Below are 27,648 nucleotides of genomic sequence, written 5' to 3'. Positions count from 1 at the left end.
CCTCGGTGGAGTCTCCAGCCCCACTCCAAGCCCACACCCCCAGCCGGAGTCCTCATCCCCTCCCGCACCCCAGCCCAGAGGCCCTTTCTGAACCCTGACCCCTCATTTCTGGCCCCACGCTGGAGCCTATGGGAAGCCCCGAGCCTCCACACCCCCACTCCCTCAGGGCTGGAGCCACGAGTGCTGGCTCACCCCACCGTGGGGGAGGGGAAGCCACAAGCCTCTGCACCACCACCCTGTGGGGCTGTGTGGCCCACAACTTATTTTTTCTGTGGGTCAGTGGCCCCTGATAGAAAAAAGCTTCCCCACGCTGGTTTAAAGAGTGGCCAGCTAAAAGGGGACAAAAAAGAGGAATAAAAAGTGAACAATATATAGAAGGGAAATTGGGCCCTCCTGTTTACTCATAAGTACATGGACTCTTTCAATGAAATTGAAACATGACAAATTAGAAACCGATGAAAGGAAACACTGAATTATGTAGTAATGTACAATTAACCTGTGAACTTGTTGGCCAGGATACCAAAGTGAAATGCTATTATAGTAGAGTTTATTTTTCTTTCTAAAAGATAATGCACTTACATTGACAATGAGAATATTACACAGTTACTGTAGTTAGATAAGTGTGTTCTTTTTGTAAGTGCTATAAACTCTTATAATTTAGGGAATAAACCAGGCTTTAATTGGCTGCAGTTAAGAAAAAAAAATCTAGGAGTATGTTGATTCATACTTACTCACTATGGGGTTTCTTGCACCTTCTTCTGAACCATCTGGTACTGGCCATAATCTGAGACAAGATACTGGAATATATGATCTACTGCTCTGATCAGGTATGGCATCTCCTAGGGTCCTTCTTAAAAAGGAGGCAAATTGAAAGAGCGTGCATCAGGGGTGGCTCTAGGGATTTTGCCGCCCCAAGCACAGCAGGTAGGCTGCCTCCGTAGGCAAGCCACGGAAGGCAGCCTTCCTGCCGCTTTCGTAGCGCCGGCAGAGCGCCCCGCTTGGCGTGTTGGGGCCTGGAGCCGCCCCTGGCATGCATGAGTAACCTGTTAGGTACTTGGGTAGCTGCTGGTTAGATATATATATGTGCTTCAGATATATTTTTGGTAAAATGGGTTGCGGCTAACATTTGTTCATGTTTGGCAGATGAACTATTTAAATATAACATAGTAGTACTGTTTAGGAAATGTGTAAGAAATACTAAAGTTAACTTGGCATATGCAATCTTAGCTCAGTTTTGTATGCTTGTATATTATAATACATTAATTATCCTACATGATTTCTTATTAGATAGTTTACAGTTTCACTCCCAGGGTAAACTGATTTAAATCAAAGCAATTTAAATCACTGATTTAAAAAAAAAATCATGATTTAAGTAAGCAAACAGGAAAACTTGATTTAAATCAATTTTAATTGTGTTTGTATTTGTACTTTTTAGTTATTTGCTAAAGAAAGGTTGATTCTCATTGGTTGGTAACCATTAACACATTTTGACTTGCATCTAAATATAGCATTTACGCTAAATTTGGTGCTTCTTTTTGATAACCAGGAGTATATGCTATATCTGTACACATCTATTTAAGCAATTATATAGCTTAATATTTATTCAGTTTCTTAATTTTGACATTTATTAGTTTAGAAAATGGTGAATGATGCATTTCTTATTTATGATTTAATTTTTTTACTTGTGATATGTGTCAAGCTCTCTGGATGGAAATTGATTCAGTTAAAATACACAAAAACATTTTTTAAATTTAAAACTACTTTAAATGTGCTGGAAACATAAGAGAAAAAGTTTACGAAACTTGTTTTGCATTTAAAACTGATTTACTAAACAGATGAAGTACCTGTAGTTAGTGAATTGAACTAATTATTTCTAGTCGCTATGTCCTTCTTTAGAACTAGTAGGTCTCATGCTTCCACATCTAGTTTTTATTCATAGAAAACAAACTTTCCTGTGTGTTCAGCTTTTAATTGGTTTCTTAACTTTGAATGAATTTTGAACATTGAACTGAACTAATAGAATAAACTGAAATGAAGAAAATATTCCTTTGCACCTGGTGAAGAGGCTAATGCTATCAAAAGCTGGTTTAGCACTTCAACAAATTCTGGTTGCAGGCGCTTAGCCATTGATTTCTACCAGTTCAGTGATTTCTTTCTTTAAAAGTTTGGAAACAAGTTGTATGTCAGTTTCCAACTTTACAGTATTTGAACACTTAGAAATATTAACTTTCACATCAATAACCTAGAGGTATAAATACCTTTTTATGTAAATTATTTGTTCTGGGTGGGTTTGTATTGAATGATTTTGTGGCTGAGCCACGTAATTCTTGGCTTTCCTTTACTCCTAAGGCACTGTAGGATAACATGCCCTGCCATACTGCTACTTGATCTCAGCATGGTTAAGAAATAAGTAAAGAAGAATCTAAACATAGAACCTGTTCTTCTTCTAGCAGTTGTATATGTGTATTCTACTAAGGTGTTTGTGCACCTGGTTTGCTGGAGCCGGAGAGTTTTCTGTAGCAGTATCTATCGGAGAGGAGCTTGTGCTCTGCACCCAGACTCCTCTTGAAATTATACAAGGTTGGCACCACCCTGATCCCTTTAGTGCCTTCTTACCACCTGTGCCTGACTCTGAGTTCCCCATGCAATTTACCTCACTTTTTTATTTATTTATTTATTTTGGGGTCTAGTTAATCCTGTTAAATATTAGGTAGTAGTTCCTGCCAGTAGCTAGTTTCCTTTACTGTTTTGATTGTTTTTAGTCAGTGGTTGGTTTTTGATGCAAGTATGGTCTGTCATGTGAGGTGTCTGTTCTGAATAGTGACCCCCACATGTGCTGCTTTTTGGCCTCAGTGAGGGACACATTAAAGAGATGTGCAGCATCTACCTTTCTTGCAGGTAAAGAATGCAGGTCTTCAGAGCTCTGTGTCTCAAGCAGTACCTCATGGCGCAGGATCTGCCTCAGCCTCCCCGTCCGTCGATGGATCACCCTGCCTCTTGGGCTGCTACAGAGGCTGCAGTGGTTGCTGACAAACTGCTGTACTTAGACTTTTCTTCTCAGAGAGAGAGGGATTAGTCTGCCTCTCTGGGGCCTCTCTGAAAGAGGATCCATAAAACAGACCTGAGCCGCTCCAGATTGAAGGACTACTCTTCTTCTTTGAAGGAGGACTTGGAAAATCACCCCTGCTCCTTAGGAACTCAGGATGGAGCCAGGCTGTTGACTCTTGTCTTCCTGGTACCATGAGGGGAACATATCGGTACTCTTCCATTGATTCTGGTACTGTCCCCTGTGAGACAGCTGTTGAATCCGGTACCAACGGATACCGTTCTGGCCCCATTGTTACCAATGACCCTGCAAGCTTATGAGGTAGTAAAGGATTTGCTTTGGCTCTCCATCCCAAACTCTCCTGTGGTGCCAGGAGTCCTTGGCAGTGGATGTACCTCCTGCTCGTGGTCGTCCGTCTGGGTCTGTGGCTCCAGAACAGAGGCTGTCAGTGGTGCCAGTGTTGATACCAACTAAGAAACACAGCAAAGATGTAATAGTCATTGACGCACACCATGTCAGTATTGGTATGTTTTTCAGCCTCTGCACAAGCCTGTATCTCCGCACCTATGGGTTTAGTACTGGGGTAGCCCTCAGACTGGACACCGACCACAACTTGCACTTCAGCAGCGGCAGCAGCAAGGTCTTTCCTCATACCAAGTCTCCATGTGACTCTCTTCACATCTTGGGGCATGTTTGAAGTATTGACTACTATGCTGGCATCAGCACTGATATTGACCTCTTTCCAATGGGCCACAGATAAGTAAGAGTGCGTAGTGGCCTCTTTAGGATTGGCACCCTCAATGTCTGCTGACTATTCAGATAGCTCCTTGCAGTTGGGTTTGGAGGCCTCCTTCACGTCACTGTTCCCTCTGAAGTTTGGTCAGTCTAGCAAGTCTTCTAGACCACCTACTGAAGGAGAGCATTGTATCAGGAATGGGATTGTTGATACAGGAAAGATAGCTTATCTTGGCCTGCTTCCTATTGGTTGCTGGTTGTAATAATTGGGCCTATAAATTTACCTTAATTGTGGGTTCATCTGTAAAAAAGTGAAGGTAAGTTAATAAAATGTCACAATAACCTGTAACCTACGAATGTTGGTAGGAAAAGGGGTGTGTGTGTGTGAGTGAGTGAGAGAGAGACTGAATTAGTCCAAACAAAAGGTCTTCTGACATAACTCAAGAATTGCGTTAAGATCATGCTTATTAAATGAAGTGTGGAACCGAAAATCAATGAACCAAAATTGGTATGTCAGATATTATGTCTTATTGGTGGACAAAATAATGAGGGGATGGGCTATTCCACTTTATACTCCCTCTTGGGGTCCGTAAGAGACTTTGGGAGAAAATTTGACTACAGGACCGAGCTTTACCATAATGGTTGCTACCCTTACCGTCTCCTGGGACCCCAGGACCTTCTTCATCCTGATTCTGGGAGATGTCCTGACCAGGCTAGAGAAAAGGGATGCAGATGACATCTCCTCTGCTACCAGCTCTGACTGAATTCCAGCCACCATTTGGAATGTGACACTTTCTCTCCTCTCTTCACCTTTTCCTTCCTCACCTTATTTCTTCACTTTTCTGTCTTAATAAGAGTCTGGCTTAACCAGCCAAGGCTGTATATTTTGCAAGAGTGCTCTAAGTCTGTGACTAGAAATGCAGTGCCCTAAACTGCCTGATGCTGTCATAAGTTTGCCCGGTCTCAGAGCGGCTAATAGTACCATGTACTATGACTGTTTTTTTCCAGCAGTGAGATTGCAACATCAGAGACAGAAGCTGTTTTTTTCTATCTTTGCTGTACTTTCTCTTCCATTTTTGTGTTTTGTCTTCTAGGAAAAGGTGTTTGACTTAAACAACAACAGCTCCAGCCCATCTCGGCTAATTTCTTCACTTTTCCTCAAAAAGGACAGTTATTATCATCTTTAATACCATCTAAGAGATTGTAGAACAAGGGCTTTTTCCTGTCTAAAAGACTCTCCACCTAAGGGAAACAAGGACTGTTGTTAAAATGAAAGCCTTATTTATTACTGTATGCTTTAAATGTTGTTGTCCTTTTCTGTGCATTTAATAAAATGTTAAAAGTATTTTAATGGTGCGTTTCCCATCGTACCAAGCAGGCTTAGGTCTCTATACCAAACTCTGAACCTTATTGAACACTATTTAATTTTGCACAGTTCGAGTCATGTTAACACCTTTGACTCTTTGGACCCCTTTTGTTCCATTGAAGTTAATACAACACCACCTGTGACCTACACCCTTCTTCACACCCTAAGAATTCCTAAAGAGCCACTATTCTGGTTTTCCAGGTTTCAATTATCTGCATGCTGGAGAGGAAGCTCACCAGATTGTTTTGCTAAACACCATCAGGAGCCACTTACTTTGGCAGCCTGTGCAGATACTGGTTCACCTGAGGAGCCAGTTGTGCCACAAGAGGACCCGCTGGCCCTGGTTAACCGGTTCTTCTTTCCTGAGGATTTAATGGCTTCAGATTCCTCCTCTTCTGTTCCAGAGGATTTTAAATTTTATCAGGACCTATTGAAGAGGATGGCTGCAGTGTTGAGCATACAAGCTGAGCTTGTCCAAGAGAACACTCACAAGCTTTTGGATGTTTTTCAGGCGGCAGCCCCTGAGAGGGTAGCCCTCCTTGTTAATGGGGCTCTTTTGGAACCAGCAAGGACCTCATGACACATACCGGTCTCCTTGGCATCAATAGCCAAGCATGCAGACAAATGATATCATGTTCCGATGCAAGGCTTCGGGTGCTTTTGTTCCCACCCTGCCTCAAACTCCTTCATGGTCAGGGCTGTCAATGAGAGGTTGCATCGAGATTCAAATCAACTCCCAAGAGAAAATCCAAGAGACTTGACTTATTCAGGAGAAAAAATTATTCCTTCTCTCTCCAGAGATACTTCCAAGATATTGATAGACAACTTAAGCATTGGTGTGAGCACTTTTGTGAATTAATGAACAGATCCCCACAAAGATGTAAATGCAACTTAATCCAAAAGAGAACTGATCAGAAAACAAAAAATGGACAGTTGAGGAAGTGATGCATATGGTCAAACATTTACCAAATGGTGAATCAACTGGTCTTGACAATATTTCATCAGAACTCCTAAAGAGTGGTGGCCTGGGTTTAGGTTACTAGTTTCATGGAGCTGTCTTAAAAGTTTAGGAAACCAGTCATATTCCAGAAGATTAGAAGAGGGGCTATATCATCCCTCAAAAAGGAGAGGGGTCAGTTTGCTCAGACTATAAGGGAATAACACTGCTCTTAGTCCCAGAGAAGATGTTTATGATTATACTACTGAACCAACTGAAATACTGTCTCAGCCCGAAAATGAGAGACAGCTAGTATGGATTCTGTACAGGCTTATATATGCTGTGCAGAATGTTAATGGAAAAATGATTACAGAAACAAAGGGAAGTTTAATACCGCATTTATAGACTTTGCAGTTACTTTTGACTCAGTGCGTGAATCAGCACTGTGGGTACTGCTATGAATCTGGAGTGCCTGAGGACTTAGTGTGCCTGGTGGAAGAACTGTGTTGCAATACATTTACCTCTGTGAGAGTCAATTGTTGTATTATAAACTGGTTTTCAGTAGAATCAAGAATATGCCAGGGACACATTCTCTCACCTATGTTGTTTATAGCAGTGGTTCTCACCCTTTCCAGACTACTGTATCCTTTTCAGGAGTCTGATTTGTCTTGTGTACTTGAAGTTTCACCTCACTTAAAAGCTACTTGCTTACAAAATCAGACATAAAAATACAAAAGTGTCACAGAACACTATTTCTGAAAAATTGCTTACTTTCTCATTTTGGCTGTATGAAATACTAATTTGTTCTGATTTCGCTAGTGCTTTTTATATAGCCTGTTATAAAACTGGGCAAATATCTAGATGAGTTGATGTACCACCTGGAAGCCCACTGCGTACCCCACAGGGTATGTGTACCACATGTTTATAGTTCTAATAGACTATCTGATGACGAAGCTGATTGAGCCCAAAGTAGGTGGAGTGAAATTTAAAGATTAATCTTTAGAGGATCTTAAGTATGTGGATGATATTATCTTACTTGCAGAGACCATTCTTAGCATATGCAGAACTTGTCTCAGGTGGCATGTGACCAGGATTCATCACTGAATTTGGTATGCTGGTTGGATCATTAGTGTCCCCGGCTCGGGCCAGGTACTGACGAGGAGTGCAAGGTGAATGCTGATCCATGCCCCCTGAGAGGCCATCAACAAACTAAAACTAATGCTAGAAGAGCTGCAAAAAACTGCAGAATATATGGGACTTAAGATCAATGATGATAAAACCAAAGCTGTGTGTACCTCCTATAAAACAGACACTAATGGCCTACTGACATTACCAATTCAGCGTCATTACATGCAAACAGTTTTATCTATCTTGGTAGTTGGTTGATAGCAGGAGGTTCTATAACTGAAGAAGTTACACATAGGATCAGACGTCTGTCTGTGTCATTTCAGCATCTTCAGAAACCTCTTTGGCCGGCAGGATGTCTGTGTAACAACCAACTTACAAGTATTCAACACACCGGTAATGACAATTCTGTTATATGGAGCAGAAACATGGCTGTTAAAAACACTGGAGGAGAGGAAACAATAGTTTTCAGTATCAAACGTTACAATGTATCAAGATATGTTGGTTTGACTTTTGTCACAAATGAGGAAATACTTAGATGATCTTGGCAAGTTGTAGTTTTGCACCTTTTGAGAACGAGATGGCTGCAGTGGGATGAGGTAATGTCCAAAGTACAGAAGCAGGTATGCTTTTACAGAAGGTTTATAGAGCTGCGGTTGAAGGAAGCAGAGCACAAGCCTGACCAAGAATGTGGTTGGACGATGCAATTTTGAAGGATTTAAGAAGGCTAAACCTTTCCATATGGACACTTGTTGAAGGAGGAAGACATGCAAGGGACCATTCAAAATAGAAGTCTATTTTACATGACACCATAGCTACATCATAGCCAAATGAATTTGCTGCTTCCTTTCTCCAGCTATGCATAGGAAACCAGCAGGAATTGTTAGCAAAACATGATTTTGTAAACTGGGGTGCAGTATCGAAGTTCACTGACAAGCTGCCTGAAGATATAAGGGAGGAGTTATGGGCTTTCTTGGCAGAAGGCCGCTTGGTGGCCAAGACATCAGTGCAGTTGGCACTTGATGTGGCAGGTGCTTTTTACAGGGGATTTCCCAGTAAAATGAGGAGAAGCTCGTAGTTTCCTGAGTGGAATACGCCTATGAACCATGTCTCAAAGAACAGTTACATTGCAAGTAAATTACCATGTTTTCCCCTCCTTAACCTTTTCCCAAACAGTGCTTGTATATGTGCTGGTTTTGTGGGCAGGGGAAGCCTATATATCCTCTCTTAGTGAGTGGTTTGCCTCTTTACCTGCTTAAAAAAACAAATAAAATAATGTCATCCAGATGAGTACTGGTATGATAAACTTATGGATTACTATACTGGATCAGACTAGAGGTTCATCTAGTACAGTAATGCCTCGCTTAGCCTTGTAGTTATGTTCCTGAAAAAATGCAACTTTAAGGGAAACAATGTTAAGCAAATCTAATTTCCCCATAAGAATTAATGTAAATGGGGGGGTTAGGTTCCAGGGAAATTTTTTTCACCAGACAAAAAACTATATATTATATAAAAAGCGACAGAGAGTCCTGTGGCACCTTATAGACTAACAGAAGTATTGGAGCATAAGCTTTCATGGGTGAATACCCACTTTGTCAGACACATGTGGTGGAAATTTCCAGAGGCAGGTATAAATATGCAGGCAAGAATCAGTCTAGAGATGATAAGGTTAGTTCAGTCAGGGAGGATGAGGCCCTCTTCTAGCAGTTGAGGTGTGAACACCAAGGGAAGAGAAACTGCTTTTGTAGTTGGCTAGCCATTCACAGTCTTTGTTTAATCCTGAGCTGATGGTGTCAAATTTACAAATTAACTGACGTTCAGCAGTTTTTCTTTATTTTTATATCTATATCTATATATATATATAGAGAGAGAGAGAGAGAGAGAGAGATCTATGCACACAGTATATGTTTTAAACAAACAATTTAGTACTGTTCACAGCTATGATGATTGTGAAGCTTGGTGTGTGTGTGCCTGGGGCGGCAAGCCGGGGGGGTGCGGCCTGCCAGTCGCTGTGAGGGAGGCAGTCAGGAAGCCTTCGGCGGGGTTTCTGCAGGAGGTCTGCCGGTCCTGCGGCTTCGCCGGCAATTCGGTGGTGGGTGCGCCGAAGATGCGGGACCGGCAGATCACCCACAGAACCGCCGCCAATTCCACGTGGCTGGCGGACCTCCCACAGAAACGCCGCTGAAGGCTGCCTGACTGCCGTGCTTGGGTGGCAAAAAACATAGAGCCGCCTCTGCGTGTCCCCACCCTGCTCTGTATGCAGAAGGGGTAAGCGGGGTATAGGAGCAGGGGGGAGGGGGACACCCTGACATTAGCCGACGCCCCCCCCCCCCCGCCCAGCAAGTAGGAGGCTCGGGGAGCAGCTCCAAGGCAAAGGGCAGGAACAGCACATGGCAGTGGTGGGAGGGACAGCTGAACTGCCCGGCAATTGATAGCCTGTTGGGTGGCTGCTGCACAGGGAACTTAGGGGAGCGGGGAGCTGATGGGGGGCTGCCGATCCACCCTGGTTACAAGCCCCCACAGCTAGCTGCAACAGGCTGCTCTTCCAACAAGCAGTGGACAAAGCAGGAGGCTGCCAAACGACGAAGTTAGAAGGGAGCATTGCACAACATTAAACGAGAATGTTACCTAATTGATCAGCAACGAAACAATGTTAGCCGGGATGACTTTAAGTGAGGAGTTACTGTATCCTATCTCTAATAGTAGCCAGTACCAGTTGTTTCAGAGGAAAAAACTGCAGTAGGCAGCTGAGGAATAATTTTCACCCAGGAAAAGCTTCTTCTGACTACTAATAGTTAGAGTTTGGCTTATGCCCTGAAGTTGATAGTTAAATATTTTTTATTAACTTCTGTATATTCTTGTTAGTTATATAAACATCTAATCCTTTTATAAATCCTGCTAAATTGTATAATGGTATTGTATATTTTGGTAGTACTCTCCATCTTGTTCCTTGTACAGCCTAATGTATTATTTTGGATTTTTCACTTCTGTTGGAGATTGAGCTCTCTGCAATGATGATCATATCTTTTTCGTAAATTGATAGTTAATTTAGAATAAGTAGTTCAAATTATTCCTCCTGATGTGTCTTAAATTGCAAAATGCAAAGTAATTAGTTGGGAAGCAGGGAGTTTGCTCCCTCTTTTTGGAATGTTTTTTTCATAATTCAAGAAACTTTTTCTAAGAAATAATTTATGAATGTATTCACTTTTCTTATTTGTTTCCATTGTCTTCATAAAATTTTTGTATAATGGTCTACATAATCAACACAGCTAAACACTTACGGATTCCATGTAGGAGAGTTTTGCTTTCTTATCTGCATTTCTAGAGAACTAAAATTTGACTTGATTTGGTGAATTAACTTTCTCAAGAAAAAGATCTTGAGACTTCTAACTTTTCATTTGTACAAATAGGATGATAATGCAGTTTGCTTTATTGGGTGTTTATTTTAGAAATGGCATTCAAGTTTGTAACTGAAAAAAATCTATTGGCTTGTGGTACCTTCACAAATAAATGTGACTGCTGCTTTTAATTTTTGTTTTTCTTTTAACTTCACTTCAGTTTTTGTAACTTGTCACTGGAATTAAGACACAAATGTAACTTTTAACAGATATATTGAACAGAGTCAACCTCAGCTCATCACGAACGGGGATACAGAATGGTGCACCTAGTAGAGGTACTACATTGTCCTAATATGGTAATTTAAAAAAAAAACTTAATGAAACATCCAACTGTAATACTATGTAATGATTATTCTGGAATTCTGTGTAACAGGTACAGTTACTACATTCAAGCCTGCCAGTCAACACTATACAACTCCTGCATCCAATCCGGGTGCTGTCACTGTTTCGCCAGTCTTTCAGTCTGTATCCAGACCTGCAACTAGCTCTGTAGCCGTTCAGCCGTTGTCTAGACCAGTGACTGTTTCAGGAACTTCACAGACGCTACAGAGACCTATTGCTGGATGTTTATCAGCTCAGCAGATACCCGGGTCAAATTCTGGAATATCACAGCCTCTTAGCAGACCTGTAACCGTTCCAGTAATGACAGAGCCAGTATCAAGAGATATTGCAATTCCTGTAATGGGTCAACCCGTACCGAGGCCAGTGGCTACAGTAACAGCACAACCTGTAATATTAAATCAGGTAAATTTTTATTAACTTATAAAGCTCAAGGTTTAATTGTAGTTAAATTAATGAAGTACAAAAAGTGGATATTGCTTATTGTATATTCACATCACTTCACAAAATTTCAGTTTCAAAGTACCTTGTGGTTTTTGTAGAAATGTACTAAACATGTTATGACACATAGGTTCCCTTTCAGGAACTTTAGTATTAAATAGTCTTTTTACTACACTGTGTTTGATGTTGTTCAATTTGTTTGAAGCTTAAGGCCTCAATTTTTCAAAGACTTTGGCAGCTGGTTAACGTTACACAGGAGTAATTACAAGGACAATGTATTTTTGTGTACAAAGTTCTGCATTTGCATAAGTGTTTACAGGATCTGGGCTTTAGTAAAATTTTGATTTTCTATATGTTGTAATTGTAAAAATAATTAATTACTCATAGTTTTAAAAACCTTTGCAATGTTTTCCATTGTTTAATTTACTCTTAAAAGAATGCTAAGATTTGAAATTTTCATTTTAATATTATTCTGCAGTTTAATTAAGTGGATGTTTAATACTACTATTTTAGACAAAAAAGTAGAAAAATTAGAATATAGCCTGAGTGAACAAATTGGTAGTCCAGTAGCCTGGGTATAGGGAATAGACTTCAGTGTGTATTCTAGAGTTTGCAGCGCCATTATTTGATATCAGGTTTAAAAAGTTGCAAACAAGGTGATACCTAGGGTAGGTCTACACTACAAAATGATATTGACTTAAGTTATGTCAGTGCACAGGTATGGCATTAATTAAATTGCTTTTGCATGTCCACACTACACTCCTTGTTTTGATGGTGTGCGTCTTCTCCAAGAGTATTGGCACCAATTTAACTGTCAGCATGGGGCATTGTGGGATGGTCTCTGAAAGGCAGCAGCAGTCGATGTAAGCAACGCAGCGTCGACACTGACACTATGACAACCTAACTACATCGATATTGATTCTATGCCTCTCCTAGAGATGGAGTTATTAAGTCAGTGTAGTGGGCGAGTTACATTGGTGGGAGTGACATTTTAGTGTAGACACTTACAGAGTTTAGGTCAATGTAAGCTGTCTTATGTTGTCCTAACTCTGTAGTATAGACCAGGCCCTAGATATGTGGTAGTGTTTGGTAAACTTGTTTTTTTTTCCTCTCTTATTGGTATTAATCTTAAAATGTGTTGCTGATTCCCCTGTTGAATGGGAAATCTGTTTACTCCATTAAAGTATCTGAGTGCAGGCAGCTAGCATGAATGTTTTAAAATGTAAACATTTGGTATCCTTCTTAAGATTATTTGCTAAATCTACAGTTCTTCCCCATCACCTGCCCCCCTTAGCCATCTAGGATAAATTCTTCTTTTAGACAAGGATACCAATTAAAGTGTTCTGTTTGTGTTGGGTAGTTAAATTCCTTGCAGATTCATTATGGAAGAATCCAGACTCAAATTTTTCAGTTCTCAGCAGTTTGTCAATTACATTGCTTTCCGTGTGAGACCCTCTTTTGGAGACATCTCATAAAATTGATTGGCTAAAGCTAATTACTCAACAACAGTAGTCCCAGCTCTTTGAGAGATAAGGGATTTATGGCTATATTGGATCAAACTCCTGAGGATTGTTAGGAGGATAATCTTCTTCAAAGACATGACAACCATAGCACAGTAATTTTGGGAGACTTCCTGTCTCAATGGTCAAGTTTTGAGATGGAGGTTTGGTTCCAGTAAGGCCTTTCAGTTCTTGGGCAAGTCAGAGAACAGGCTCAGTGATGAGGCAGAGGTGCATTCTGACTAACTTGTATCAGTGTGTCCTGTTTCTTCACTGAGTAGAGATTGTCTTACTTTAAGAAGTTGTGGGCAGGGATCCTAGCTGAAATCAGGTTCTCAAGATGACAAACACGGATTATAAGTGTAAACATCAACGTGTATTCAATTCTGGTGGTGGTTCTTTGCATTTGCAGATGCAGGAACTTGTATCAACCTTGCATTTGACCTTTCGCTGAGGTCATAAAACTGGTGTTTAAAGCATGCTTTGAGATATCTACCCAATAGAGATTGTGACTTCTAAGGCATTGGAAGTCATTGATTCATTTTGCATATGAAATGGCTGAACCAGTTTGTGCAAAAAGAGTACTTGAAAATGGAATTTTCATGGGTTGTCATTCTATCCTACAGTTCAGAGGATATCATGGTCTATGAATATCCATCTCACCTCTTCCTACATTCTCCCTGGCCAGGTAACTTCATTGTGTGCTGGGAAATGTACATGTGCTACCATTCATCCCAACGAAAGCATCTTTAATTCTGTCCAAAATAATGGTGATAACTACATAAACATTTTGGAAGTGTGGATATAGAGCTATGGTACCATACTCAGATGATTGATTTGTATTAAGACATAAAGGACTTCAGTGGAGATATTGTATCAGCTGATGATCTGGCCCATCATCTTTCAAGTGTAGACAGTATGCACAGTCCTCCACACCTCCTTGAAGCTTGATAATGAACAGGTCAAAGAACTCTGAAAACTAATCCCAAATCATTAGTAATATTTTTAACATAACCAAAAGGATAACTCATTTTTTCAGAGCTGCTGTTAAAGATCAGTCTCAATTTGGTAAGGTTGGATGAGGAGTTCATTTGAGGAAAGGAAGACTTGAGGGTTTTTTTTCCTTTGCGTTATTCAGGGTCTGCATTGAAGGAATTTACAGAAAAAGATTCCCACTGATGTGTGTTCTCATTCTGTTGAAATCTGTCTTGGCACTGGTGGGGGCCTCAACTGGATAAGCCATATTTGTTTTTAGCACTATTAATTAGACTTTCTTTCAGCAGGCTTAATCAGCGTAGTGGTACAAATTTGTAGTAAAAATATAACAATTGCTATAGTTGCTAAAGGGTTGTCTTGTGAATGGAAAGGTGAATGGGACGTGTTTCATGAGATCTTTGTATCAAAATCTGGTCTACCCTATGAAAGTCACTTGGAAAACGGAGTTATCATTGGCAAGTTTTCAGTTTCATCATGCCAGTTGGGAGGAAGGGGTGAAAAGGACACATTTATTCACAGTAAAGAAAAATCATCAGAGGAGAGAAATCAGTTTGCTAAGTATTTGTAGTTAGTATCCAGGTCTAAGAGCACCATTTGTGGATACCTTCAACATACTTCAAATCTGCTGGCACAAGTCACTAGAGGAGAGACATGGGACCCAAGTCATGTGCCTTTTCCAGATCATCTTCTTGTTGTGGCAAGCCTCCTTACCAAGGCTCTCATTTTGCTTTGTACTCTCCCACAGTTTTAATCCAGTGCTAAGTAGGTTGTGGACTCTGCTCTTTGAGCCTTTGGCTTCTTTTCTTTTTAAAGAAACAAACTTTTTAAAAAATACTCTTTGTGCTAGGGGAAAAAATACATCTAGGTATCTGTATGAAACTGGTATGCTGAGAAAGGGAAATAAAATAAGTCAATCTTGATAAGGAAGAGTTGAGGACAGGCTTGGATTTGGGTTTTGGCCTATTTTTGTACATTGTTGTTAAGTTAAAACTAAAAATGAACCTAGCTCTATTACCTGGTTGTTCTTAATTCATTATGCTGCTTCTGGAAATTGCATATATTCTATATAAAGTTTTTGTGTGGGGTGGCCATTTGAATGAATTGGCACTTATGACATGGCAGGTACCATGTGAACATTTTAAGACAAGTTTACTTTGTGAATGTTTCTGGTATATAACTAAGAAGACATTTAGAATTTCAGTGGTTATTGTTGGCTTCAGAAATAACCCATTGGGATGAATTAAGGTGTATAGTTTTTTATGTTGTTGAATATGCAGCCACAAACACAGTATATTTATTGGTTTCTGTTTTGAAGGTTATAATTGGTACTAGGAGGGCGTATACTTTCAATGAGAACTTCAGCTCTGGAAAATAGGATAAAAACTGGAAGAAGACCCTAAAATTATGTGTGTCATGAGTTGTCTTCACCTGGAAATTTTCATGTTTTTCATTAATTATTAATAATTAGCTCTTTTCTGGAATGCTCTAAACTAACTTCACTATTGCATAGCTCACTATAAAAATATTAATGATATATTGATCCTTCTTTTATGATCACGAAAGAATTGCCTAACCTAAGTACTGATTATGGCTTCTGAATCTTGGTTTGAATTGGTGTTTGAACAGGTGGCACTTAAAAAAACCCAGAATAACTGATCTTGCTCTGTTTGTATTAAGAAGTTTCTATTTACTATGAGTTTACATTGGGTTCTGATTTGTGTCCTTTAAAATGCAGTTAGCTAGCTGCGGAAATAATGAGTAAAGTCTCTAAATTTAAATTGAAAGGAAGAAAGTGGGCAAATGCTTAGATAAAAAATCCTCTTAATTAGAAACCCTAGCAGATTTAGAATAAATCAGCTAGAAAACTCTGTTTTTATTCAGATAAATAAATCAGTAGTATGCATACTTTCTCTAAAACGTACAGAACGTAAACATGCACACACACACTGGATAAATCAACCACAGATGAACCAGGTCAGGTTTTAATTGTTTTAAAGAATTTATATTATTATTTTGCCAGATGGTAATTATAACTTCAGTATTTACAGAGTACATGTTTAAATTATCTAAATCCAATTGTAGTTACAAAAAACAAGCATATGATACTGTAAGTTGCATTTGTATATTGATTTTTTTTGTATGCAAATTTCAAAATGCTTTATAAAGATTAAGTCCCAATTCCCCTCTCCCTCCTTTTGAAAATGGCTTATCAGGGTTATATTGCAAGTTCTCCACAAGCTGTACCAAATAATACTTCGGGCATACTGTTCGGCTTGAGACAGAAGTCAGGAGTTCCTCACTACCAGAGTGGATCAGTGGTGACTATGATAGGTGAGTGTATGTTAGTAAAAGCTTTTTTTCTTTTCTTTTTTTAAGAGTAAAAGTATAGAGTGTTTGGGTTATAATTTTAATAGAGGTTTCAGAACATAGGACAGTTTATTAGTGTTTGTAAAATAGTAGTATTGTTGTCTGTGTTACGAAGAAAGATTTGGAGCATTACACTTAAAATATACTTTCCAATAAAGTCTTGTTCTTGTAAACTCACACACGTTACATGATGACCCCAATCAATATGTACTTATGATTTTTGTCTGTCTATATTAAAAAATTACTGCCAGACTCACTGAAATGACTTTTTTGGCAGGCAAAGGTTCATTTGCAGCATATGCAGCTCTCTCTGGATGACATCAATAAAAGTGTCTGTCAGTCAGCCAGTGAGAGCCCATGGAACAACTTCCTGAGTCTGCACAGTGGATTCCCTAGATGTCATTCTTTGTTTCCTGATTGCTATATATAGCAATTGGACTAGACAGATCAAAGGGATCTGTTCTTGGAAACTGGGGAGGGGAAAGAATGCTTGTCATGAGCCTCTGAAGTATTTTTTTTTTTAATTATTTATTTTTAGTTGCAGAAACTGTTTTATCTGGCTGAAGAAAATTGTATTTATTTGAAATACTGATTAGAACATATAAAGTTAAATTACATTTTAGAATAAATAAATATAAGCTGTAAATTTAAACTTCGTGTCAGTTATGAAGAATTGCATTTTTGTGGTAATTGAATGACAAACTTAATTGTTGGTCAGCCTGTAATTCAATCTGTAATGAAATATAATTGACAATTTTTCTGATCCTTCTACAAGAGGACACTAAAACAGAAGTGCTATGTGAAGCAGAATGAGTAAGATGAAAATCTAACCAATTCTTGTGGGGGAGTTGGTGGTTTCATAACACTCTAAATGGGGCACTCTCCCCCATCCTCCATCTGTTCCCAAATGAGTGAATGGTGTGTTTTTTCCAGTAGTTATCCACACACACTTATTGGTATAGTCTTCTCCATTCCTACCCCACTCTTGTTCTGTGACTTATTCTAGTTGGGGAGAAGGTGGGGCAAGTAGCTCATGGCAAGATCAAGCACTTACCTACTTTATCAAGTGTTCAGCATTTTAGTCGTATCCAGCAAAGCTCTTAAGCAGGTGCTTAACTTTAAGCACTTGAGCAGTTTCATTGATGTCAGTGGGAAACTGAAAAGTTACGCCCACTCTTCTGTGCTTTGCTGGATTGGAGTGAGAGTGCTCCGCACCTTCAAGGGCTGAGCCCTTAAATGACTGTGAATTGAGGTGTCCTGTAGTTCATGCGAGGTAGGTAAGTAGGTGTGTGGTCTTTGTTGGATTTATAGATTAAAAGAAGAATTTAACATTGCTTATTTAAATTATTGAGAACAAAACTTCTTTTTGCCCCTTTTAGAAATAGAAGGAGAGTGTAATAGAGTGAAATAAAATGTAGCAAGAAAAGCCTGCTGGAGAAAATTAAGGAACAGGCAAAGGAAATTGATAGGCTGAGAAGAATACTTACTGAGCTAGTAAGCAAAAGTAAGACTGAGCTGGATTGACTAAATTGAGAACCATTTGTGCAGTAGTAAGGACCTGAGAGCCAACACAAATAGGTGGTCAGTTTCATATCACATGTGAGCTCCATAAGACCAAAACCTTTAATGCAAGTGAGGGAAAGGCAGCAGGAAGTCTTTTGCATTCAAGCCTACCTGTTTGCCAAGAATTCTAGAAAAATCCTGACTCGCATGTTTTCAGAAAACACAGTTAAAATCAAGCACACTGAGTACTTGATTATTTAGAAATATCAAGAGTTTTCATGTTAATTGATAAGAATTATTAACATTCACCTTTATCAGAAATAATCTTAGATAATTAAGCAAAAATCAGTTACTGATTGTAAATTGTTCAAGACCCAGAACAAGCTTAAAATAATTTTGTGTACTGATTGTTTTAATCTATTATGTGTGTGGGAGAAAAGGAGTAAATACTTTCCACTTGTTAAATGGAATAAGGGCACTTTGAATTTTTTTTTTTAAATCTAGTATTGCATGTATTATTTACAGAATTGAATACTGGGATACTCAAGTTAGAATTGTTCATAGTAACAAATGCTGAAAATTAATATTTTGGCTAAAATAGAAAATCTTGGTATAGACAAAAGTAAATACTTAATCATACCTGTTAAATTCAACACTTTATTCAACACCTGTCAGGTGTTGTGAATCTTTCTGAACTGTTATTTTTTAAAGTTAAAAATCTGTAGCCCAAAATAAAAACTGTAGGCTTAAGTCTTCTTTCACGCTGGTGTAAATTGCAACTCATCATAGTCATTCGACTTTTACCAGTGTAAATTGGTCTGCGGGGAGGATTGGGCTATGGGTGAGAGGTGTTGCACCAGTATATGTATTTATTATCAAACAGTGAGTAACTGTCCTGCTCAGGTGACTGTTGATCATTCAGATTTCACAAGCCTCTTAGGGCTTGGCTACACTTGAGAGTTGCAGCGCTGGGAGTTAAAGCGCTGGTTGTACAGCTGTGTAGGGAAAGCGCTGGTGTGTGGCCACACTCACAGCTACCAGCGCTGCAGTGTGGCCACATTTGCAGCATTTGCAGCGCTGTTGGGAGTGATGCATTATGGGCAGCTATCCCAGTGTTCAAGTGGCTGCAACGTGCTTTTCAAAAGAGGGGGGTGGGGTGTAGTGTGACAGGGAGCGGGGGAGAGAGAGAGAGTGGATTTTTGGAGCCGACACTGTGTATCAGCTCCCTGCCTTGCAAAATCAGAAAATTTTCCCGACCCCTTACGCTTAACTGCAAACAGCCTGCAGACCACATAAGCAGCTGCTCCAACGGACTCCCTTTCTCCGCCCCGCCCCCGCTGTTTCTCTCGTCAAGCAAACACTACTCATCCCCCTGCCTGCCTCATTCACAGGGTTTATCTCATTTGATTGTTCACTGAGTTACAGATTGATCACAGCAAACAGGAGCTGTGTTTGTTTTTTAGATAAGCAGCTCCCGGAGCCCCGCGTTCACAACAAAACAAAGAGAGGCTGCATAACAAAACAAAGAGAGTAATTAGTTAAAAGCATTCTGGGATATCTCCTAATACCCTGGAGGCCAATAACAGCGCTGGTGTGTGGCCACATCCGACCAGCAGCGCTGCATCACCAGCGCTGCACTCATTACACCTCAAGCAGACCAGGTGTACAGCCAGCGCTGCAGCCAGGGAGTTGCAGCGCTGGATGTGCCTTGCAGGTGTGGACAGTTACTAAGCTGCAGCGCTGGAAAGCCTCCACCAGCGCTGCAACTCTCAAGTGTAGCCAAGCCCTTTGTAACTACCTCTAACTACTTTATTCTCCAATTCAGAAAAGCACTTGAGCACATGCTTAACTTTGAGCACAGAATTCAGTGGGATTTATGTGCTTAAGTCATCTCCTAAAGCTGGGCAATTGGCCCCATCCTGCAATCTCTTATGAATGTGCTTAACTTTACTACAATGAGTAGTCTCATTGAAATAAAAGTTAAGCATGTGCGTCAGTGTTTGCAAGGTTGAGACCATGTAAATTGGTGATTGTCCTATAAAATTGCCTAGTTTTCAGATTGGCAACCAGTTTTTCTGATTATTACACAGTGTTTGGAATTTCTTTGTTTAAAATAGCATTTTTCGCAGTATAACTGCAGCTGTTCTTCAATGTGCATTTGAATTCTCTTACCTACTATTGTAAACAAATTCTCCTACTCTTAGGATGGCTATTCTAAAAGAGACAACTTAATAGAATTAACTTGACTCTTCTAATGTAGAACCACAGAAAACAATCCCATGCTAATTTAAGCATATGTACTCTTCTGCTGTTTGTGTTACTCCTAGTAACATAACTGGAGTTGCACACAACCATGTGAGAATGTGCACCTTTGTAAATATGGAACAGAATTCTTAATGGTGTATATTTTCCTTGGAACAAATCAGAAGGTTTTTTTTATAATTCCTTACTGATAGGAAACATTACAAATTATATTAAAACTTGATTTTCTTCTGACACACAACTTTGAAAAAAATGGTATTTTATAGAAGGTTCCACTCAGTCTGTTCAATCTGAATAGTCAATTATACAAATACATCTCATAGTCACATCTACGGCATCCATTGTTGTTCACAGGCCCATTGCACAAGTACATTCAGTGGTACAGAAGAATACAAATTTTGTACCAGCTCTACAACAGCCATTGCTAATCAACACACACAAGGCTCAGCAAGAAGCTCACACACTTAGCAGTGCATGTATAAGTAAACAAAAGCACTAAAGAAAGATAATACCCAGTGAATAGCCCAGATCTGATTTAGCAATTTTTAATTATCTTGGGCAAAAGTTGCATAAACTGAATGGGAAATGCATGTTTAACATGTTCACTTCAGAAAATGACTGGGTTTGAATCATTAGAAAGTATGACTGCAAAACAGCTTTTTAAGCTGGTGAAGTATTATAAAAATCTGAGCTGAAAGTTAAGTATATTCTCATTTGTAAGGGGCATAATGAAGGCAGTTTCAGTAGGCATTAGGATCTTTGTATTGGAGAGACAAGTTGGCTGAGGTAATATCTTTTATTGGGCCAACTTCTGTTGGTGAAGAAGACAATTTTTCAGGCTTATAGAGCTGAAGAAGATCTCTGTTTAAGCTCAAAAGCTTCTCTCCCTTACAAACAGAGGTTGGTCCAGTAAAATATATTCTCTCACCCACAACGTCTCTAATATTCTGGGGCTGACACGGCTACAACAATACTACATACAATTTTTGTACTGGCATCCACACAACATTCACAATAACTTCAACAAAACAAGTTATTACAACAGAGGGTTTCTTGAACAACTGGTAATGAATGTGAGTCACAATTGCAATTTAGGTGGGTGTTGCCATGTTAAGTCCTAGTTTTCATTTTTTGTGAAAAAGTGAGCTCTTTAACAATTCTCCAAGAGATCAGCTATCCTTTTGTTGTTTGTAAGGAAAGATAAGGACAGATTCTCAGTTCCACCCAAGAAGTGCTGAATGCAACTGGAGAGTGGAGAAGGGAGTGCACAGGACCTATTTTCTGTTCTCACCCTGCATGCCCACTTCAGGAGTGGTGCTGTTGTTGGTCCAGTCCCCAGTATAGACTATAGAAGTCTGAAAGCTGGTGTCTAATTTATTGTAGTTCCCAGTGGTCCTCAGGAACTGTCCTGGCAGCCAGGAACACACTACTGGCATGTAGGGATTTCCCCGCCATGCCTTCTGTTACCTGGTTTCACCACTACATTGAGTGGGTGATATTGGATGATTCTCCTATGCAGGAGAAATCATCCAGTGCCAGATATGCTGGCTTTAGGGCAACTTGGCACTGGAAAAAAGACACACAGCTTTTCTAATAGATCTAATCAGGCCATTGATATACATGTATTTGAAAGTTGTTTTTAATATTTTGCATTTTTATAGGTCACTAGCAAACTGTTGCTTCTAATTCCCCGCCAACCTTTTGGAAGCTATTTCAGTTCCTTTTCCTTCAAATGGGAAATGAGAATTACCATTTTCTGGATAGTTGGGAATTATCTATAACGCACTTTCATTTTATATAAATTGCACAAATGGGGTTATATTATAACCAAGAAATAAGTTTATTAACTATAAAAGGTGAATTTTAAGTGGTTAAAGGGGTAGCAAACAGAACAAAGCAGATTACTAAGTAAATAAAACAAAACTATAACAATGCTGGTTCTGGCGGGACCTAACTGAGAGTGACAATTCAGGATAAATTGCTTAAAGCAAGGCAGTTACAGCCCAAGGCTGGGGTTTTTCCACCTCTAAGGCAAACCAAACCAGCCAGACAAAGAGGACTTTGATCTCGTCCCACTGGCTAACCACAAGTCACACAAGCAATTCCCTTAGACACTCCAGTTTCCCAGTATCACCACCAGTGCCACTCATTATGGGGACAAATGGTTATGAAAACCAATACCCCAGTAAAACAAAAAAGGTTCTCTCGATCCCAAAGGACCAAGTCCCAGACCCAGCTCAATATACAAATCAGATCTTACCCACAAATCACACTGTTGCCAATCCTTTAGAATCTAAAATCTAAAGGTTTATTCATAAAAGGAAAAAGATATAGATCAGAGCAAGAATTGGTTAAATAGAATCCATTACATACAGTAATGGCAAAGTTCTTGGTTCAGGCTTATAGCAGTGATAGAATAAACTGCAGGTTCAACTAAAGTCTCTGGAGTACATCCACAGCTGGGATGGGTCATCAGTCCTTTGTGTAGAGCTTCCGTTCCTAGCAAAGTCCCTCCAGAGGTCAGAAGCAGGATTGAAGACAAGATGGAGATGAGGCCATCAGCCTTTTATAGGCTTTTCCAGGTGTCAGAACCCCTCTTTGTTCTTACTGTGGAAAATTACAGCAAAATGGAGTCTGGAGTCACATGGGCAAGTCCCTGCATACTTTGCTGAGTTACAAGGTGTATCTGCCTTCTCTCAATGGGTCAGTTATATAGCTGATGGTCCTTAATGGGCCATCGAGCAGGCTAGGCAGAGCCAACACCAACTTGTCTGGGATGTTTCCCAGAAGCATAGCATAAGTTTGAAATACAGACAGTATGGAGCCAATATTCATAACGTCAACTACAAAATTGATACACACCTATAGACAATATAATCATAATCAGCAAACCATAACCTTGTCTTAGACACCTCATTTGACCCCCTTTATACAAGTTTTGGTGCCACTGCAGGACTTTGATTGCAACCATGTTGTGTATGGTCCCAGTTCAAATCAATAATGTGACACACGCAAACTGAGCTTGTGGCACCTTAGAGACTAACAGATTTATTTGTTAGTCTCTAAGGTGCCACAAGTACTCCTGTTCTTTTTGCGGATACAGACTAACACGGCTGCTACTCTGAAAACTGAGCTTGTTTCACTAAAAAATTGGTTACAAATAGTAATTTATCATCCTAGATGATACTGTTGCAGGCAGATTACAGAAAGTCTTGAAAGGCATCTGCACTGGTCTCCAGCTTGGTATTATTACTCTCAAGCTAGATGCCCTTCCAGCTTGGGCTCAGCCCTTCTCCCAAGAATTCAGTTCTTGCTTCCAGGTCTTTCAGTGTCTCTTTGGGTGTGGAGGCAGAGGAGAACCACAGTGATGTCATTCCCCTGCCTTCTTTATCTCTTATGTATGGCAGGAACCCTTTCTCTCCCACTGGCTTTCTAAGGGGTGGGTTCAGTACCAGGTGACTCAGACCCATGTCTCTGCAGAGCTGTGGCAGCCATTATTTATAGGCTGTCTGGAGCGACCACAGGAAGACTAAGGTCTTTCACAATCCATTGTCATTGCTAATGGGCCATTAGCCCTGCCTGGCTTTTCCATTGTTGTACCTGAAGGACTACTTGGGGGTGACACCCAAAGTAACTCATTTGAAATACAGATACATATTCCTAACTTCAGATATAGAAATGATAAAAGCATACAAATTGGATAATCACATTCAGTAAATCATAACCTTTCCAGTGATATCTTACATGAGCCATCTTGCATAAAGTATATCTCAGTTATATCATTCATATCATAAACATATTTTCATAAATAATATGGAGTGAAACATCAAATACATAAACTAAAACTGAATGCTAAGTAAAAGAGAGAGATTCTCTTGAAGAGAAGAATGAAAAGGCACTTCCAAATGGTATGCATTGCAGTGACTAATGCTATAGCCATCTGTGGTTAGGCACGCAAATTAGGCCTGTGCTAGATGAAGAGGGATCAGAAAGATCAGGCTTTTTAGGTAGGCTGCAACAAATATATGAGGTTTCTTAAATGAGGGGGCTGCAGTCTATTTTCTTACTTATTCACATCACATTGACTTCAAAGTATCGATGGCTGGCTGAACCAAACATAATTTTCCTAATTTATAAACGGCTTATTGGGTAGAGGAGATTTTAATAACTATTATTTGTTTAGACTTGTTTGTCCATTAAAAGTAGTTATCAGTAAGAGATTGGTAATATACTATGAAAAAACTGAGGTTCTTTAATTTAAACTGCTATAGGTCTGAATGAGAGTGGTCTTGTGTCTAAGCGTCCAGCTACTTCGGAAGTCAACAGTGTTACTCCAAAAAAGGCCAAGCCTAATGAGGTTGGTGCTGGAAGCAATTCAGCTGTATCACCTTCAGTTAAATCTCCAACAGTAACACCATCACAAAATGTTTCTTCAAAAGGTAGGGTAGATTAAATGGTCTAGCTGTTAAATCCATGTATCTGTTCCATGGAAAAAGCTAGCACTAATGTAATGTTAAAGTTGAATGATCAACACTCAGAAGTTAAGGCAGAGTTAACTCACAGCTCTGCCTGCCCCTTGTGCATATGCCTTAAAATATGTTCTCTTCTTATATAAAGAGGTATTTTTTTATACTCTATATAATACACACTGGAGCCTTACAAATGTTACAGTATATTTAGTCTTCAGATGTGGTTGTTTTGAGTCTCATTGATCTCCATAAAGCAAGCCAAGAATAAAGTTAACTGGTTCAGTAGTTGTGAAGATAAGAATATTTAGAGTTCAGTGGCCCAGAGTTAAATCACATTACCTTAGAATCTATATATAAAAAACTGAATAGCAAATTAGTACCTTTTTCAAAGATTAATAACCAAGATTGCAAGGATTCTCTGAGTGCAGAATTTCCTGTTTGGACCTGCAACTGCAGAAATCCCCTCCCCAAAGAAAAAATCCTTTTATAGCAATTTTGTTTTGATTTAGTTTAAAATAACTTCTTTTTTTGTGCTCTGATAGGCCTCCCCCTCCCTACAAAAGGAGAGGAATTCTAGCTATTTTAGATTAGCATATTCATTAAAACAATTCAGCAAAACCTACATGAGTTTATGAAATGTTTCAGTTGACCCAATTCTTAATTTTTTGCCTCACCCCCCCCCCCCCGGCCAAAAATGAATAATATTGCCCAGTTCTTCTTATAAGGTGGTGTGTTGACTGTTCTGACCTTTGGTGATAGTCTGGCAGATTACAGTTGACCTCAAATAGTTCATATTTATTCTTTAAAAAAAACAAAAAAAACCCCAACCCTCTCCTGTGTTTATTACTCCTTTTGTCTAAACTGCTTACCTAGATAGGACTGTATGCCAAAGAGAGGACTTCATCTACAGAGGTAGCTGGCTCTGATTTTGGCAGCTCCAAGAGCGCTTAAGCCCAGATTTAAGCAATATTCACTAAAGATGAGCTATTCCAACATTTAAATGATTAGCAGGTGGCAAACAATTTTTATGTTAATAAGAGAAAACACTATTCTCTCATGAATGTGGGTGTAGGTGCCTGAGATACCTATTTATTCTCCATGAACCTCAAAGACATCTTAGATCAGCACGAATGATGCAGCTGAATTGGCTTAGGTTCCAACTACCTGGCAGAGAGAACAATACTCTCATCACTAATCGCCAAGTCATGTAGCTCCTTTCCAGAAGTGGTCAGACTAAATCCTGTCCTGTTGATGTTGAGATCACGGTATAAAATATATACATTCCTCCAAGAATTGATGCTCTCAAAATGAAAACAAAAATTCTAAATGCTGTCTTAAAATCACTGCAGTAGCACTGCATAAGGACTTTAAATAGGTAGATCATCTATCTCTTGTTATCTCTTCCACTCTTGGAGTATTTTTAGACATACAGTAATATTGTGTGCAAGTTGTCACCAAAAAGAATTTGAAAATGAAAGGGTAATTATAATGGCAGTTGGAATTCAATCTTTAATTACAGCCACCACTTTCACCTAAGTTGTAATAGATTTCATTTTAAACCATGTATTTTTCTGGACTTCTAAAACTTTTTGTCATAATTACTCTTGTGATGGACTGTAAATTTGGAGTCCTAATGTACACTTCACTTTTTACAGGTACTAATACTACATCAAGCAATGTTAAAAATGGAGCACCTTTTCCACGAGCTTGTCCAAAATGCAATATTCACTTCAATCTTATGGATCCTCTAAAAAATCACATGAAGGTAAAAGTTTTTTGTATTTGTGAAAAGTAATTATAAACATTTTGGGATTAAGCAAAGTTGTAAAACAGGGGTCACATTTTTATGACAAGTTACAGATATTCTGCACTGTGCATATTTTCACCATGGGCCCAATTCTCTGAGGTGCTGAATGTTTTTCACACCCATGAGCAAAGAAGAATGAAAAAGAAATTAGTAAAATGAGATTAATTTTCACCTTTTTTTTCATTGTTCCTGGTCCTTTTGAAAGGTGCACACTTGCTTTGTCATGTGTAAATAAAAACCTCATAGGCATGTGTAGCCCAGTTTTATGAGGGTCTTAGCACCTCATGTATAGTGTTGATGATCCTCAACTCCCATGCAAAAGGAGTTCAGGCTCTTGAAGAATTGAACCCTAAATGCCTACGAATTACTGTTTGTACAGGCAAAATATGACCCCCTTCATGGGCTAGGAACAGTGCAAAATAAAAAAGATGCTGTTTACAAAAGAGAGAAAATTACTCTTTTCCTCTCCTCCTCTCAGAAATGTATAGATACTCAATTGCACCTTTTCAATTTTGATCCATTCGTGATCATTTTGTTAGAGAAAAGTTAACTTCATTTGGAGAATTTAGTGCTGAAAGATACTGTTGAAGAAAGTGGGTTTGGTTGGTTTTATTAACTTACACATTTTTATGAATAAAATATATCTTCAGTTAACCTAGTGGGATAAATGTATCAAGGACTGTCATTTCACCTACAACAGGAAATAAGCTTATCACAAACTGGGGTCAGAGAAGTTAGTACTATGCAGCAAAGCATGTTGTTTAGCAAAAGTTGTCCTCGGAAGCATTCCAAATTTGTTTCCTGTTAGACAGCAATATAGCACCTTCTATCTGAAGAACTCAAAAGTTCTTTCTAAACATTAAGTTTTGCAATACTTCTGTTAGCTATGTAAACATTATCTCTGTTTTAGATAGGGATGGTAGATGGTAGATGACTTTCCATATTCTAAATTCATTCATGAAGCTGGGAAAGAACTTTGATGTCATTACTATCAATTATCTGCTCTAATCAATTCAGCACATTGGTGTTTTATATATACAGATATTTTTAAGAGACAGTCAAATTTAAAAAAAATAAATACAGCTTTCCTTATAGTTGTCAACAAACTCATGCTTACAAATATTTTGTTTAACAAAGCAGCTGTTTTACTCAGCTTAAATTTAAGGTTAGGAGAGAGAATAGCTTTCTGATTAATAAAATGAAGATTGGAGAAATTTGAATTGTGCTGTACATTTCAGAATATTTTTTAATCAACATATAAAACAAGGTAGTAATTCTGACTTGTGATTTATAGTAGTCAGATTAACATAAAAGAAAAAACCCTTTGTCGGTATTTTAAAATACTTGGTGTTTAATTA

The 27,648-nt window shown here is 39.1% G+C and overlaps 1 protein-coding gene across 19 annotated transcripts in view; it reads left to right on the top strand.

Moving 5' to 3' along the window:
* Window positions 1-27,648, top strand: part of ZNF280D (zinc finger protein 280D) — a 140,368-nt gene that overhangs the window by 43,881 nt on the left and 68,839 nt on the right. For 17 of the 19 annotated variants that reach the window (XR_005585326.1, XR_005585325.1, XR_005585324.1 and 14 more), the window contains 5 exons: window positions 10,817-10,882; window positions 10,981-11,351; window positions 16,096-16,213; window positions 24,286-24,453; window positions 26,139-26,248. Coding sequence is in view for 14 of the 19 variants with exons in the window: in XM_039490753.1 (XP_039346687.1) it covers window positions 10,817-10,882; window positions 10,981-11,351; window positions 16,096-16,213; window positions 24,286-24,453; window positions 26,139-26,248 (833 nt within the window). In the remaining 5 variants the exon portion in view is untranslated. Of the gene's footprint in view, window positions 1-10,816; window positions 10,883-10,980; window positions 11,352-16,095; window positions 16,214-24,285; window positions 24,454-26,138; window positions 26,249-27,648 lie in introns of those variants that run through there. The other 2 variants (XM_039490751.1, XM_039490757.1) reach the window with 2 other exon arrangements.

This window comes from Mauremys reevesii, linkage group 10 (assembly GCF_016161935.1).
Source record: "Mauremys reevesii isolate NIE-2019 linkage group 10, ASM1616193v1, whole genome shotgun sequence".
Classification (NCBI taxonomy): Eukaryota; Metazoa; Chordata; order Testudines; family Geoemydidae; genus Mauremys; species Mauremys reevesii.
This window is presented reverse-complemented; position numbering and strand designations above follow the sequence as displayed.